The 15,051-nt window shown below is 37.8% G+C and overlaps 1 protein-coding gene across 4 annotated transcripts in view; it reads right to left on the bottom strand.

Annotated features, from left to right (window-relative positions):
* Positions 1-2,207: 2,207 nt before the first annotated feature.
* Positions 2,208-15,051, bottom strand: part of TRMT9B (tRNA methyltransferase 9B (putative)) — a 48,385-nt gene continuing 35,541 nt past the window's right edge. For 3 of the 4 annotated variants that reach the window (XM_012739801.3, XM_012739800.3, XM_012739802.2), the window contains exons 2-4: positions 14,846-15,000; positions 10,494-10,667; positions 2,208-4,682 (exon numbers count right to left, since the gene is read on the bottom strand). In XM_012739801.3, coding sequence (XP_012595255.2) covers positions 3,646-4,682; positions 10,494-10,667; positions 14,846-14,999 — 1,365 coding nt within the window. In that variant the 5' untranslated portion in view covers position 15,000 and the 3' untranslated portion in view covers positions 2,208-3,645. Of the gene's footprint in view, positions 4,683-10,493; positions 15,001-15,051 lie in introns of those variants that run through there. The other variant, XM_012739806.2, reaches the window with a different exon arrangement.

The raw sequence follows: 15,051 nt of genomic DNA, 5'->3' as shown, positions 1-15,051 counted from the left end.
CCAAATTAGCAAAGGTTTTTAAGGACCCTCCCATAATCCCCCAAACCCTCCCCTCTACTTCAGCTAGTGGGATTCTGTGCTGATGGCAGTAAGTGAAGAAGAAGAAGGAATCAGAAAGACACTGTTTGGTCTATTATTAATAAAGAAGTAAGTTTTCAAATTTCTTCAGATAGATCAATATAGTCTACAATCGAGCAATCAAGGCTTGATGGATTGATTGATATACAAATAAACTGTCCACATATGTACTCATTTATGACTTGTATTTCCTTTTAAAGACAATCATAAAGATGGGCAAGGTTTTTAAATGATCAAACTTACATTAGTTTGGCTCTTCAATGGCTTCTTTTTAATTCCAAAGGCAAAAGTTAAATTTAAAAGTGCTTTTCACATGAATATCCCAAAGAGAGGTTACCAACCACTGAGTTAAATATCTGTATACAAAACAATGTCTGGATGCATAGATTCTTGTGTTCAGCAAATGAAAAACAAAAGACTACTACTATTAGTGGTATGTTATCTATACCCCTGTCAATAGTATATGAAAATATTTATCTCCCAAGGACTGTTCTAGAGAACCCTTTTATACAAAGTGTTATGCATGTAAGAGGTTGCCCATTACAGGTTAGCTCAAAAGCTGTCCTGGCATCAGCTAACAAATTGAATTACACCACGTAGCAACCTCTGTGTGGTAGGCTACTACCAGAAAGAGATGACTTTAGGATTAAAGATACGAGTAACAACAGGCATCAGAGAGACGAAAAATCCATTCATAATAAAAAGGCCACTAAACCCTATTTGTAAGAACATCTTTTCCTCTGAGAATCTTTTCTTTCTACCAAGGAAACCACTTATCCTCATGCTTTAATGTCTTAATTTAAGAAATGGAAGACACTAAATTAATTTTTAATAATTACTCCCCTTCTGTGTCTGTTTTCATTGTTCCTTTAAAGTAAAATGTGCACAAGAATACAAATAGGTAGAGCTTCCATCTCTACCTATTTAGTAGATGACAACATCATCTACTAAAATGGTGATGACACAATCTTCTTTTGAAGCCAAAAGAGAATTATAAACATCAATGATTTTCAGATTTACGTTCAAAATAATCCTTTCAGTTTCTTCGAAAGTAGCATCCTTATTTTAAGTAACAGCACAATCACTGAAGAAAAAAGAACCCAAGAGCAAATGAAAGTCCTTACAATTTTAGTTTAGTTTTAGTGGAAAAATTAAACAGGATTTGCATTTTCATCCAGGATAACAGTGGCACATAAAGTAAAAAGACTTTGTCAAATGTTAACTTTCTACCTCATCAAGGAACTATCTGAGACCATATTCCTGGGTCAACTTATTTCTGCCTCTCCTATGTGTCTAGTCCTGTCCTATTTGAATTTTATGTCTCAGGATCCATGACATAGATTTAAACAGACCCACAGTTAAATCTAAATAATAGATCCAACAATAAATCTGAGTCATACCTCTACCAAGGCTAAATAAATATCCTGCACCTTAACAATGTATTTGTCCTCAGAGCTAAAATAGAACAGTGCTTCAACTAAATAGATGCAGTGACCACTCAAAGCCCAATCTATTGATTTCTCTATAAAGTGACAGAAATTCAACCTTTAATTAATAGAAGTTGATTCTGCCTAAATCCCTGACATAAATAAAATGTGGTCACCTTCAATAAAATAAATGTTATTTGTTAAAATCCAACAATAAATCTGAGTCATACCTCTACCAAGGCTAAATAAATATCCTGCACCTTAACAGTTTATTTGTCCTCAGAGCTAAAATAGAACAGTGCTTCAACTAGCTTCTCCTTTCCCAAATATCCCTTTGATTAAGAAGAAAAGCATGATTCTTGATGAAAACTCCTCATTAGTCAATCTTGGTCTTCTCCTACCTAGATATTATGCTTCTAATAAGGTTGGAAAAATACCACTTGGGTACTTACAACTCCTAGTATCCAAGTACTCCACTCCCTACATGGTAACAGTGCCTTTATCTCATTAACTGCCACGTGAGTTGCATTTAACTCACATTAGTTTTGAGCCCAGGGCCTCATGGAAGCATATGTAACTCACACGTCTCTTCACCTTGGGAGCTGCAAGAACTGTTTTTCAAGTTGCATGTAACTCATGCACAGAAAACAATAAAATAACAAATTTTTCATTATATTAGAAAGGATTATTTTGGTTTTGAAGTTGTTTTTTTTTTTTTTTTTTTGAGACAGAGTCTCACTTTGTTGCCCAGGCTAGAGTGAGTGCCGTGGCGTCAGCCTAGCTCACAGCAACCTCAAACTCCTGGGCTCGAGTGATCCTTCTGCCTCAGCCTCTCGGGTAGCTGGGACTACAGGCATGCGCCACCATGCCCGGCTAATTTTTTTTATATATATATCAGTTGGCCAATTAATTTCTTTCTATTTATAGTAGAGACAGGGTCTCGCTCTTGCTCAGGCTGGTTTTGAACTCCTGACCTTGAGCAATCCGCCCGCCTCGGCCTCCCAAGAGCTAGGATTACAGGCGTGAGCCACAGCGCCCGGCCGGTTTTGAAGTTTTTATTCTATTTTCATAATAAAACACCATAGCGCCGAGGAAAAAGATTTTTTTTTCTCTAGTGTTTCAGTCAATATGTTAAAATCCTGAGCAACACTGACAACCTTATTACTGTATTTCAACTTATCTTGGAGTGCATTTGCTTTTAATTTAGAAAAATCCTTCTAACACCTCTTGGTTCCCTCTACTGTCACTTACTTTTCTGAAAGGCTTTAAGTAGAAGCAAGATCTTAGCAACAAAATAATCACAGGGTTCAATACATATCCGTGCAATAGACCAGGTTTACCTGTTATCTTGTACACAGATCTAAATTATAACCTGAGAATCAGTTTTTCAAGGTATATTTAACAGAAGAATCTTTTAAAAAATCAGTGTATAATACTGAAAAACAATAGACATATATTCTTACAATAGACATATTCTTACAATAATTTCACCTTTCAGGGGGAAAAAATCCAAACTCTACGGAAGTATATTTTCTTTTTTTTTTTTTTTTTTTTTTTTTGAGACAGAGTCTCACTTTTGTTGCCCAGGCTAGAGTGAGTGCCGTGGCGTCAGCCTAGCTCACAGCAACCTCAAACTCCTGGGCTCAAGTCATCCTCCTGCCTCAGCCTCCCGAGTAGCTGGGACTACAGGCATGCGCCACCACGCCCGGCTAATTTTTTGTATATATATATTTTTAGTTGGTCAATTAATTTCTTTCTATTTTTTTAGTAGAGACGGGGTCTCGCTCAGGATGGTTTCGAACTCCCAACCTCGAGCAATCCGCCCGCCTCGGCCTCCCAGAGTGCTAGGATTACAGGCGTGAGCCACCACGCCCGGCCGGAAGTATATTTTCTATTGCTTCTTCAGATATTTTACATTAACATTTAAGCACAAATACCCTTTATCAAGTGTTTTCAGTGCCGGGCTCTGTGCTTACTCAAAGGTTAAAAAAAAAAAAATCAGTTAATCTACAGTCTTTCCAGACCACAGAATAAATGAATTAAAAAATAATAAAACTGAGTGCAAATTCTGGTAACCATATCAAATCTAGTGAAAAGAATGTGGTTCATCTTTTGGAAGAGTTGTCTAAAAATGACCCAATCAATTGCAATTTTCCTTTTTCTCTGCAATGATACACCAGTTGCCATGATCATTCCCAGAGCTCAGAATATGCAGCTCTGACACATTCTCCTTGAGCAAGCCATAGAGCTCACCTTCCCGAAACACGTGGTAGTAACGCATAAAGGCTCTGGAATCCAAAATGTCAGCCTGTTGTTCTTCAACAGAAATTGTGTCATCTGGGTTGGAATCTGTGGAATCGACTGCAGAAATCCTCCTCAGTATTCTACTAGCAGAAGGGCTTTCTCCTTCTAAGTTACTTGCATCTACACCATTGTCATTGGTACTAGTATTATCCAGAAAAGTCCCCCCTCCGTTTTTCCCAATTTCTCCCAGATGGTCTCCATTTAAATGCTTCATAGTGCCTGGTGCTCTTAGCCATTCCAAGTGTTTTCGAGAAGAAGTTTCCACAAACACTTCCTCATCCGAGTTTTGCTCCTTTTTTGAAAATGGCTCTTGGAGATCAAAGTCGAGACTAGAGTGCCTGGAAGGTTGGATCGTGATAGTGTGATCGGCCCAAACGTCTGTGTTTTTCAAGGGTCTCCCTCTTTCAGTTTGTTTCCCCAGAGTTGATTCATCCAAAGATCTGAAAAAAAACCAGGATCGAAAAGATTTTCCTAATGTGTTATAGAATCCGTATTCTCCCTCGCTTTCTTTAGGAATATTTGCAAAACAGGTTCTGGCCGTGTCAGGTTCATAGTCCACGCTGTGGGACCGTTTGGAATCACAGTGCTCTTTGAAACAAACCGCACAGCTACACTCAGAGCAGGGAGGATGGTAGGGATGGCTTCTCTCGGGATTCCCACACCGCCTTTTTCTCCCAGACTGGCTGGATTCCGAGAAGAATCCAGAACACAAGGCTCTGTTCCATGGAACAAGCACATCTTGCTTCTCAAAGTGACGATTCTTCTGTTCCATGGCCCAAACATAAATCATCAGCTGCCCTCCAGGAACCAAGACTCTGGCCATTTCTTTGATGGCTCTGATTCTTCTTTGTTTTGTAGAAAAATGATGTATGACTGAAAAAGAAGAAACCAGATCTCAACGTGTATACACACACATAAACATACACATTTGTATACCAGTGTTTTCCATGTGACAATGATGACATTTTGACATATAGCAAAACCTACTTATTTCCTCTGATGGATGGCAAAATACCGTAGGCCAGTTTTAGGAGAGATATCATGTTTGTCTTTGTCTCCTGTACTTATTAGACAGCTGATCTTAGGCAAGTTATTTATATTATTTAAAGTTATTTAATTCTATAGACTTTAAATTTCTTCATCTATAATAAGCAGTTTAGAATATATAAATCCATGAGTGCTCTTTCAGTTCCAAAATCCTACGAATTTTGTTAGCCAGAAGGATGGCCAGTGTGAAGTATTATAATCTGAAAGCAATACTAAGTGTTCCCTGGTAAAATTCTATGAAATAGTTCATTGCTTTGATAAATAATTGGCACTTCTAAAGCGAGGACGGATTAACACCACTAATCAGTGTTAATAAAATTAACAAAGCACATGGAAGTAGAGAAAATTGTTAAAGATCATTTTTCTGTCTTGATAATGCAAAGACAAACCAGCCCAGCACAAGTCCAAACGATTGCTAAGAATTTTTTAAAATGTTAATATGATTTAAAATAGTTGTCTCTTTTAAAAAACCAATTTACAGATCCTTGTTTTATTTCTAATACCTGCAAAGTCAAAGTGAGATTCAAGCAAGACTGACTTTATCTCGTTGTAAGTGTGTGATCAGCCGTATTTTTATTCAACAATATACAGAAAGTGCTAGTCTACTAGTTCCTGGGGGAGTTTAATCACGGTTTTGTGTCAAGAGAAAACATCGAATTATTTCTCCATGCAAAGATCTGCCACATTATCTCAGGGAGGAAATTAGTCCCAGGGAAAGTGGAGAGAAGCTTCCTCTGATATGAGTAGTGAAGGCAGAGACAGAGGCTGAAACTGTCCCCTGTAATGGTCCCATAATCCAGCTGTTAGCGGTGATTTCAAGAAAATTAATCTCTGTAGTTAGCCTGCCACAGAGACATATTATTCATAAATATCTAAAATGAGATTCTTTTGCAGATAAAACTGTCAAAGAAAGATCATTCTACAGGCACACATTGTATTGCTAACGATCAGGTTTTTATTCCTACCAACAGCATGCAAACCTTGGTATCTGTACCATGCCACAGGTGCGAGGGTAAAATGTGTTTGAACAACAGGTCCCCAGCAGGTTTTATTCTGCTAGATCTATCTATTTTCACCCAGGAAATATCAGAATCTTCTATATTATGTTTTATATTTATATTTAACATGTAATAAGTAACAACCTTCAAGCCAAACGTTTTTAAGAAAAAAAAGTTTACAAATGAAGATTTCTTCATTACATAGAATACGTATTAGACATGCATTACTTACATGTTCTGTTAAGAAACATTGCAAATATAACTAAAATGGCATGTAGAGATATAGTTATCTGAAATATCAATGTCCAGAAGCCATGTTGAATTTTTAAAAGATTGAAAAATGTCTCTTTTTGTTTAAAAATCATGATCACAACTTAGAGACAAAAACAGTGCTTAATATATGTATCCTATAGCAATATTTTCCTGCTAAGAGTCCAGAAAATAGGTAGGTTGAATTCAGTTTCTGGATTCCAGAATCAGATGGTAAGTTATGCAAGATCACCTTTACAGTCTTGCTATATCTTGATATTTTCTGATTTATTGTTATTTAACTTTTCAAGTATGTATGTCTCATCTAACTGTAAGTATTCAGAATTTATGGGTTTAGCATAAAGCAGGGTTTTTCAACATCAGTAGTATTGACATTTCGAGCTAGATAATTCTTTCTTGCGGGGCACCCACTGGATGACATTAGCACACATGCAGGCAACCAGCTGTGACAACCAAAAATGTCTCCAGACATTTACCAAATGTCCCTTGGGGCAAGGGAGGAAGAGCAACATAACCCTCAGGTGAGAACCACTAGCAAAAAGCATATTATTAATTGACACCATTTTAATATGCTGCCAAATATTCCTAGAATTTTTGTCAGACCATTCTAAGGGTAAGTAGAAAGAGTGTTTCTTTTCCTAATCTGTCATTAAAACATAATGAATGTATAACTAATGTGATGCTTATCTCCTACAGTGTTACTAAGAGATAATGGAAAAGCAAAAATATATATGTATGTGTGTGTGTGTGTATACATATATTTCTTCCTGTTTAGAAAAACAAAAAGTGCCAACACATAAATTTTTTTTTTTTTTTTTTTTTGACTCAGAGTCTCACTCTGTTGCCCAGGCTAGAGTGCTGTGGCATGAACCTATCTCACGGAAACCTCAAACTTCTGGGCTCAAGGTATCCTACTGCCTCAGCCTCCCGAGTAGCTGGGACTACAGGCATGCACCACCATGCCCAGATAATTTTTTCTGTATATTTTTAGTTGGCCAATTAATTTCTTTCTTTTTTAGTAGAGATGGGATCTTGCTCTTGCTCAGGCTGGTTTCAAACTCCTGACCTTTAGCCATCCTCCTGCCTCGCCTCCCAGAGTGCTAGGATTACAGGCATGAGCCACCGTGTCCGGCAAACATATAAAATTTTTATTTATTTTTTATTTCAGCATATTATGGGGGTACAAATTTTAAGGTCTCAAATAATGCCCTTTTCCCCTCCCCCCACAAGTCTGGGTTTCCAGCATGACCATCCCCCAGATGGTGCACATCTCACTCATTATGTATGTATATACTTGCCCCCCTCCCCCTCCCACCTGCCTAATACCCTATTACTGTAGTTCCTATGTGTCCATTTAGGTGCTGATCAGTTAATACCAGTTTGCTGGTGAGTATATGTGGTGCTTGTTTTTCCATTCTTGGGATACTTCACTTAGTAGTATGGGTTCCAGCTCTAACCAGGAAAATATAAGATGTGCTATATCACCATTGTTTCTTAGAGCTGAATAGTACTCCATGGTATACATATACCACATTTTATTAATCCACTCTTGGATGGATGGGCACTTGGGCTGTTTCCACAGCCTTGCAATCATGAATTGTGCTGCTATAAACATTCGAGTTCAGGTGTCTTTTTTGTAGAGTGTCATTGGATCTTTTGGGTAGATGCCCAGTAATGGGATTGCTGGATCAAATGGTAGATCCACTTATATCGCTTTAAGGTATCTCCATATTGCTTTCCACAGAGGTTGAACTAGTTTGCAGTCCCACCAGCAGTGTAGGAGTGTTCCTATCTCTCCGCATCCACGCCAGCATTTATTGTTTGGGGACTTTCTGATAAAGGCCATTCTCACTGGAGTTAAGTGATATCTCATTGTGGTTTTGATTTGCATTTCCCTGATGATTAGAGATGTTGAGCATTTTCTCATAGAACATATAAAATTTTAATAGGGAAGTAAATATATATGGACATAAGAGAGATAGTGTATTGAAATTTCTCATACTATAGTTCTCAATGTGAAGTCTATCTGAAAACAACCAGGTCATATTAATTCGTTGTTACAGATCATAAAAACACATGCTGTTTTTCCACTTTAAGGAAGTATTTTTTTTTTTTTTTGAGATAGAGTCTCGCTTTGTTGCCTAGGCTAGAGTGAGTGCCATGGCGTCAGCCTAGCTCACAGCAACCTCAAACTCCTGGGCTCAAGCGATCCTTCTGTCTCAGCCTCCCAAGTAGCTGGGACTACAGGCATGCGCCACCATGCCCGGCTAATTGTTTTTATATATATTAGTTGGCCAATTAGTTTCTTTCTATTTATAGTAGAGACGGGGGTCTCGCTCTTGCTCAGGCTGGTTTCGAACTCCCGACCTCGAGCAATCCACCCGCCTCAGCCTCCCAGAGAGCTAGGATTACAGGCGTGAGCCACTGCGCCCGGCGAAAGGAAGTATTTTTAATTAGAAGATACTAACCAGGTGTGCTCCATTTTCTTTGAGGGCCACGCCTGAGATGTAAACTGAAAATAGGACTTAACCAGATACACAGAGCATTTCCCAAAGGTAGAAGGGGTGGTCAGCATCCCCTACTCCCAACAGTGGCATGGCCTGGATGTAGGTAGCCTGCAGATCCTGAAACTAATGTAAACAAAAGAAGAGCAAAGAGTACACACACTTCTCTGACCTCTCTCCCACTTCTAGTTCTTTAGGTCGAATAACCAAACCAAACCTTTTTTCCACTAAAGATTCAAAGCATTGTATCATGTTGCTTAGTTCAACAAGAATCTCTCCTTGTCATGGACTGAGTGTTTGTGTTCCCTCAAGATTCGTATATCATAGCCCTAACCCCCCAGTGTGAGGGTATTAGGAGGTGGGGACTTTGGGAGGTTTAGATGAGGTCATGAGGGTGGGGCCCCCATGGTGGGATTAGTGGCCTTATAAGAAGAGACCAGAAAGCTTGCTCTTTCTCTCTCTCTCTCTCTCTCTCTCTCTCTCTCTCTCTCTCTCTCTCTCTCTCTCTCTCTCTCTCTCTCTCTCTCCCCTCTTAACCCCCTATCCCCTGCTACCGATGTTCATGTAAAGATATGGCAAGAAGTCAACCATCTGCAATCCAGGAAGAGGGCCCCCCCACCAGAACCTGACCCTGCTGGTACCATAATTTCAGAATCCGGTTGCCAGAACTGGGAGAAATAAATGTCTGTCATTTAAGCCACCCAGTCTATGATATTTTGCTATAGCAGCCCAAGCAGACTAAGACAATCCTCTTAATACTGACAACCGAAATGGACCTAGTAATTTCATACAGCAGGTTTCCATGGCAACCATCTTTTGCCAATTTTAACTACTTCCAAGGTTATGGCATCCAGGCCTGCATCCTCTCAGTGTGCAAAGATACAGTCTCCATCTAATCTTGAATAAATCGATCTCTCATCTATTTCAGGAAAGGGCAAACAATCTTATTCTATATTTTTGTCATGAACAGCAGTTAGCTTTACATAAGATCATCTTGCTTTGATGAAGCTTGCTATATTCAAATAGATCAGTTTTTTTTTAAGTGTATTGATGCCAGTAATTTGCTTTGGGAAAGATTTTGCCATTGCAGAATAACTTGCCATAGGGTTCAGTTAAATATCAAGTTTCCTAGCATATTTAAATATGGAATATACTAGATCAGGAATACATACATTAGGTAAAATGAGCCTTACTGGTATATAATTCAGAAAGAGATTTTTTTCTTTTTTTGTTTTTTTTTTTCTTTTTTGGCATGTGTGTTTTCTGGGCATACTTGTTGGAAGAATATGAGGAAAACATTCCTTAGACTCATGAACAATCTCTGGCAGCGAGACAGCAGAATGGCACTATAAAAACAATGCAATATGGCACCACGTGGGACCCATCTTCTCCAGGAACTTAAGTACCAATGAGTGGCAGATTGGTCCAGGTGACATTCAGTGTTAGTCCTAGAACTCTCAGTTAATAAAGGGTACTATTTTGGCCTGAAAAAGGCAATATAAATCCTAAAGATCTACTTTGCTTTGGAAGAATCTGGCTTTATTTCAATATGATGAAGTACTATTTTCAATGAATACGATTCCTCTGATACTTTCTTACTCATATGTAAAAGAAATTGGAATGAATCATCTAAAAGAATATAATAAGAGTTTAAAGGTTTAAGTAGTTAAAAAAAATCATATGTACCATAAGTGCATTTGAGATCAGTCAAATCATTCAAGTAGTTGAAATATTTTTTTTTTAAGCGAGATAAAATGAATCACATAAACCTTTCTGCACAGAATGGATGTTGAGTCACGAGAGTGGCCTCAACCATGTAAATTATTGTCATGGCAAAGGGTGAACGTGTGATCTGGCTGCCTTACCTCCTATGGAGATGATGGCATCGAAGCCCTGATCCCTAAAGGGGAGATTAAGGTTGTCACATACCATGACTTCACATCCTCTCTCCCGGGCAATCTCTATCAATGGCTCACAGTAGTCACAGCCCAGGGTATGTACCTGGCTGTTCACTTTAAGATACTTTCCAATCCCACAACCTGTAAGAGGAAAACCTGTGTTAAATGGCACCCTTAATGGAAAGTGGAAAATAATTCATTTGCCTTATAACAAGAAACATAAGTCATTTTATATTAACTAATCAAGATAGAATACGACATGAGTGAAGGTATCCACAAAAGCAAAAGAAAAGCCTTTAGACAGTAGTCACATATTTTCACACAGAATGGAAGAGGGAAAGGGAATATTAATGAGGAAATGCCCATAGGGCTCAGCACACTAGCACAAACAAGACATGTTGGCTGGCCCATGGCAGGGGACGATAGTTCTACATCCCAGGGACAGACAGTGTGCAGTCACTTTACCTTCAAATACCTATTTCATTATGTATATAGGTATGTTATGGCATTTATCCTCCTGTTGTCTCTCCAAAGATTCTTACCACTGGCTGACTTTGTAAAACAAACTATCGTCAACAACTTTTCAATGGCTATAAAAGTAATTTATACAACAAAATATACTTTTCAAATATTTAAAATTTGAAGTTGAATAAGAAAAGAATTTTAAACATGTGTTTATCCAATCTATTGTCATTGATGGGTTAAAAACGATCTCTATGAACTCGGCATACAACACTGACAAAGAACTATTTTTCTCTTAAATGGACAATTTTTGACATTTAGCTTCCAGAGGCAGAGATCCAAATATTAATAATTCAGGATTTTCACAGCCCAAAGATTTAGATCAATCAGACCTAACTGATATTATGAAGAACAAGATAAAATAACATGATTGAATAACCATCCTGAAACAAAGCCTTCTACAATCTAGTACCTAGTATGATATTCTATCACAGACATGTAAGCTAATTCCTTTCCAGAAATATTTAAAGAAATCATTAGAGCTGATATGTCTACCTACTGACATTACTTATAGATTTTTCTGCCTGAAAAAAAGATCTACCACTATTTAAAGATGATTCGTTTGCTGCTTCTGAAATATATCATAACACCCCTTAATAAATCCTCTTTAATAGGCACTTTTCAAAATTATGAGACAATAAAAGCAAAATTAAAGTTCATTGACGCCAGCTGAGACAGCGGAGAGCATATGAATAAAAAATAAGATTTCCAATGTTATCATTTCAATAGAAATGATTGGAGTCTGAGAAGGATTTTTGATCTCATAGCCACTGTTTGTAATAATGCTTATGAGAAAAAGGATCCACTATTGGAGGAGAGTGATGGGGAAAAATATAATTCAAAAGTACTTTAAAATTGAACTCCTGTAGATTTCAAAGATGATGGTCCTATTTTAAGAAAGCTAACCTTGCAAATTAGTTTGCTTTTTTATTGGCTTAAGGCATACACTAGGAGGAATGAAAGGGAAAATTACTTTGAAGATACTAATAAAAACAGATTCATCGACCATGAGAGCTAGGAGGAACGGTTCAGAGAGCATTTGGTAATTAACAGGAAACTGAGGTCTTTTCAAATTTAAACAGCTCCTGAAGCAGACTCTATTTGTCCCATAGTAATTTCTAATGGCGTTCATTTTTAAAGGTAGTAGTGGAACTCCCAAATATGATGCAATTATGCATTTTCTAAGTGCAAACACTGAGATGCCAGAGAGAAGAAGATTTTATCCTAAGAAGGAAATCAAGAATATTGCCAAGCCTAGTGGACCCATTATCTTACACGTAAATCAGAGCATTAACGATACCATAGCAAGCTCCAATACACAACCATGCTCCTTTCCAAAATCTCATTAAGTGATGACCTTGTATACTACTACAGAGAGATAACAAAATGCATGCATACATTCCCCTTGATTTTGTATTGTGCACCACACTGTAAGTAAAGAAGAAAACAGATAATTGCCTCAATTCAACAAAATGTTTTGGTCCATGGTGGGCAAATAGTTGCTGAAAATAACTGAATTAATCTGAATGTTCTTTCTGAAGTTTGCAAAAAAAAACCCAAAAAACTGCATTTTAAAAATTAGGAGTTCTTTCCTAAGACCTTATCTGAAAGAGAATTCTCTTTTCCTAGGGGAAAAAAGAAGAATATAGTTTATTTGTTTCCCATTTTATATACACTTCTTTAGGCCAGAGGTGAGGCGATATGTTTTATTCTTTGGGCAAGGTGTAGTAGTTGCCACATAGCAGGTGTTCTAAATGTTCATTGCCTCAATGAAGGAATGGGAATGATTTAGTCAATTAAATCTGACCATTGAGAATAAGAATAAATACACTGAAAGTTAAGAGGCAAGTGAAACCTTAATTATTGAAGAGTTAATTTTTGGTATGCATACAAAAATAAAATTTTCAGTACTATTAGGATAGCTGTCTCTGATGTCAGGTAACAAGGAAATCTTGCTCAAAAAGAATCCAGCTCTGGTCTTTCTCCTACTTTCTGAACTGATCCAAGCAAAGATTTCAAACCACAGAATGCTCTCTACCATATACACCATCTAATGGACTAAAGTTGACCAAACCCATTTCTGGTAAAGGTAATGCCATAATTGCACAGGTCATGGTATTTGCTGAGAGTACGTTGGCATTTCTGCTGTCTTTGAATCACTGAAGTTCTTTTTATTCTATTTGTTTAGAAGCCATTATCACATACTTCATCAAATCAGCTTGATTGGGGAATGGAGTGATGTGGTTAACAAAATTTTACTTAACTAAAAAGTTTCACCACTAAAATAGTGAAACTGCCCAGAGAATTCCTATCTGGGCACCTAGAACCTGATTGCTTCTGGATGTTTTTTTAATGTAATGTTTTATTAGCAATTAATTATAAATTGCTAATCTAATAACCAGTCAGATTAACATGCCTAACAAAGAGTGGATGCTTTTAGCTAAGCAGAAAACCTAGAAACAAAAAACATTTCCTTTTGGAGATAATCATATTAGCACGCTGTCTTTTCTTCTTCTCATCCCTTTGGACTTTTTCCTTTCCTTTCCACTTATTTCTTCTTTAATTTCAATTTCATTTTACAATTTATCTTTCATCTTATAATCCAAATATGACATTCATTTATTGAATAGTAAAAAATGTAAATCTATAAAATTCAAAAGATGCAAATGGGAAAAAAGATACTTACTACAGATGTAATTGTTGATTTGCACAGGGGTATTTAAATAATATTATTTGTACCATAATTTATGGTAGCAAAATGCAACAAATGGCCCATATGATCTGTTAACATGGCATGATCAGCACATAATTTTAAGCAGCTTTCAATACTAAGCAGCTCTATAAGCGCAAATATGGAATGATCTCCACAATATGTTAAAAGAAACAAAAGCTAAGTGTGTAATTGTTTTTACAGCATAATACCATTTGTGTAATCAAAAAAGGAAAATCCACCCATACACATATCCACAGGCACACATATGCTTATATTCACATCAAACATCTCAAGAAGATCACATAAGAAGCTAATGGCATCAGCTGCCTCTGGTATAAGTTACTTGGTGTCAGGAGACAGGGAAGGAAGGATATTTTGCATTGTACATCTTTGTTATTGAACCATGTAAGTAGATTACCTATCAAACTGTTTTTATGCAATTTGTATTCCACTCCTTTTTTGAACTATATGTTCACACATCCTTTCACTATTTTTCTTTTGGATTGTGGGTATTTTTCTTTTGAATTTATTCCTCCTATATACCACCGTGTTTCCCCCAAAATAAGACCTACCCCTAAAATAAGCCCTAGCAGGATTTCAAAGCATTAGCGTAATAGAAGCCCTACCCCCAAAATAAGACCCAGTGATGGACGTGGCTACGCAGCACATCTGCACAACCTGTACATTTCGCCCAGGAACCGTAAAGAAGACGAGCAGCCCTTCTCACCTGCCCCATGAGAGCTCTGTTGCTCGACATGAGAGATTGGGGGCCAATCGTTCTAAAGGAAATAGAGTTGCAAGAAATTCAGGATGGAATTCGGGTTTTGGAGAGTTATGATGATGTTCCAGAAGAAGACAACTTAACTCTATTTGAATAAATGTCGATTGTTGTACCGTACTTAAAAAAAAAATAACACATCCCCTGAAAATAAGCCCTAGGGTGTCTTCTTGAGGAAAAATAAATATAAGGCCCTGTCTTATTTTCGGGGAAACACGGTAACTGAACCTTTGGACGGTTTAACCAGTGTCTTGCCATTCCCTGTGCAGGGGACGTTTCACGCTGTGTGGCACAATGCAGGGTTACCTATGTCGGCGATGAGGCTGCCTGGCTTCTGCTCCTGCAGGAACTGGCGGACGCGGGGCCAGGCCTTGCTCTGCAGGTCGCTGAAGTAAGGGGCCGTGCTCTCGTACACATCGTGCACGTGTTGCTTCTCCAGCTGGGCGGCTGCATGATCCATCCTGGAGAAAACAGGGCCAAGCCAAGGAACGCGGGTCAGTGCATGTCCCAAA

This window comes from Microcebus murinus, chromosome 24, assembly GCF_040939455.1.
Source record: "Microcebus murinus isolate Inina chromosome 24, M.murinus_Inina_mat1.0, whole genome shotgun sequence".
NCBI classification, from domain to species: domain Eukaryota; kingdom Metazoa; phylum Chordata; class Mammalia; order Primates; family Cheirogaleidae; genus Microcebus; species Microcebus murinus.
Note: the sequence above shows the minus strand (reverse complement) of the source record. Positions and strands in the feature narration are given on the sequence as shown.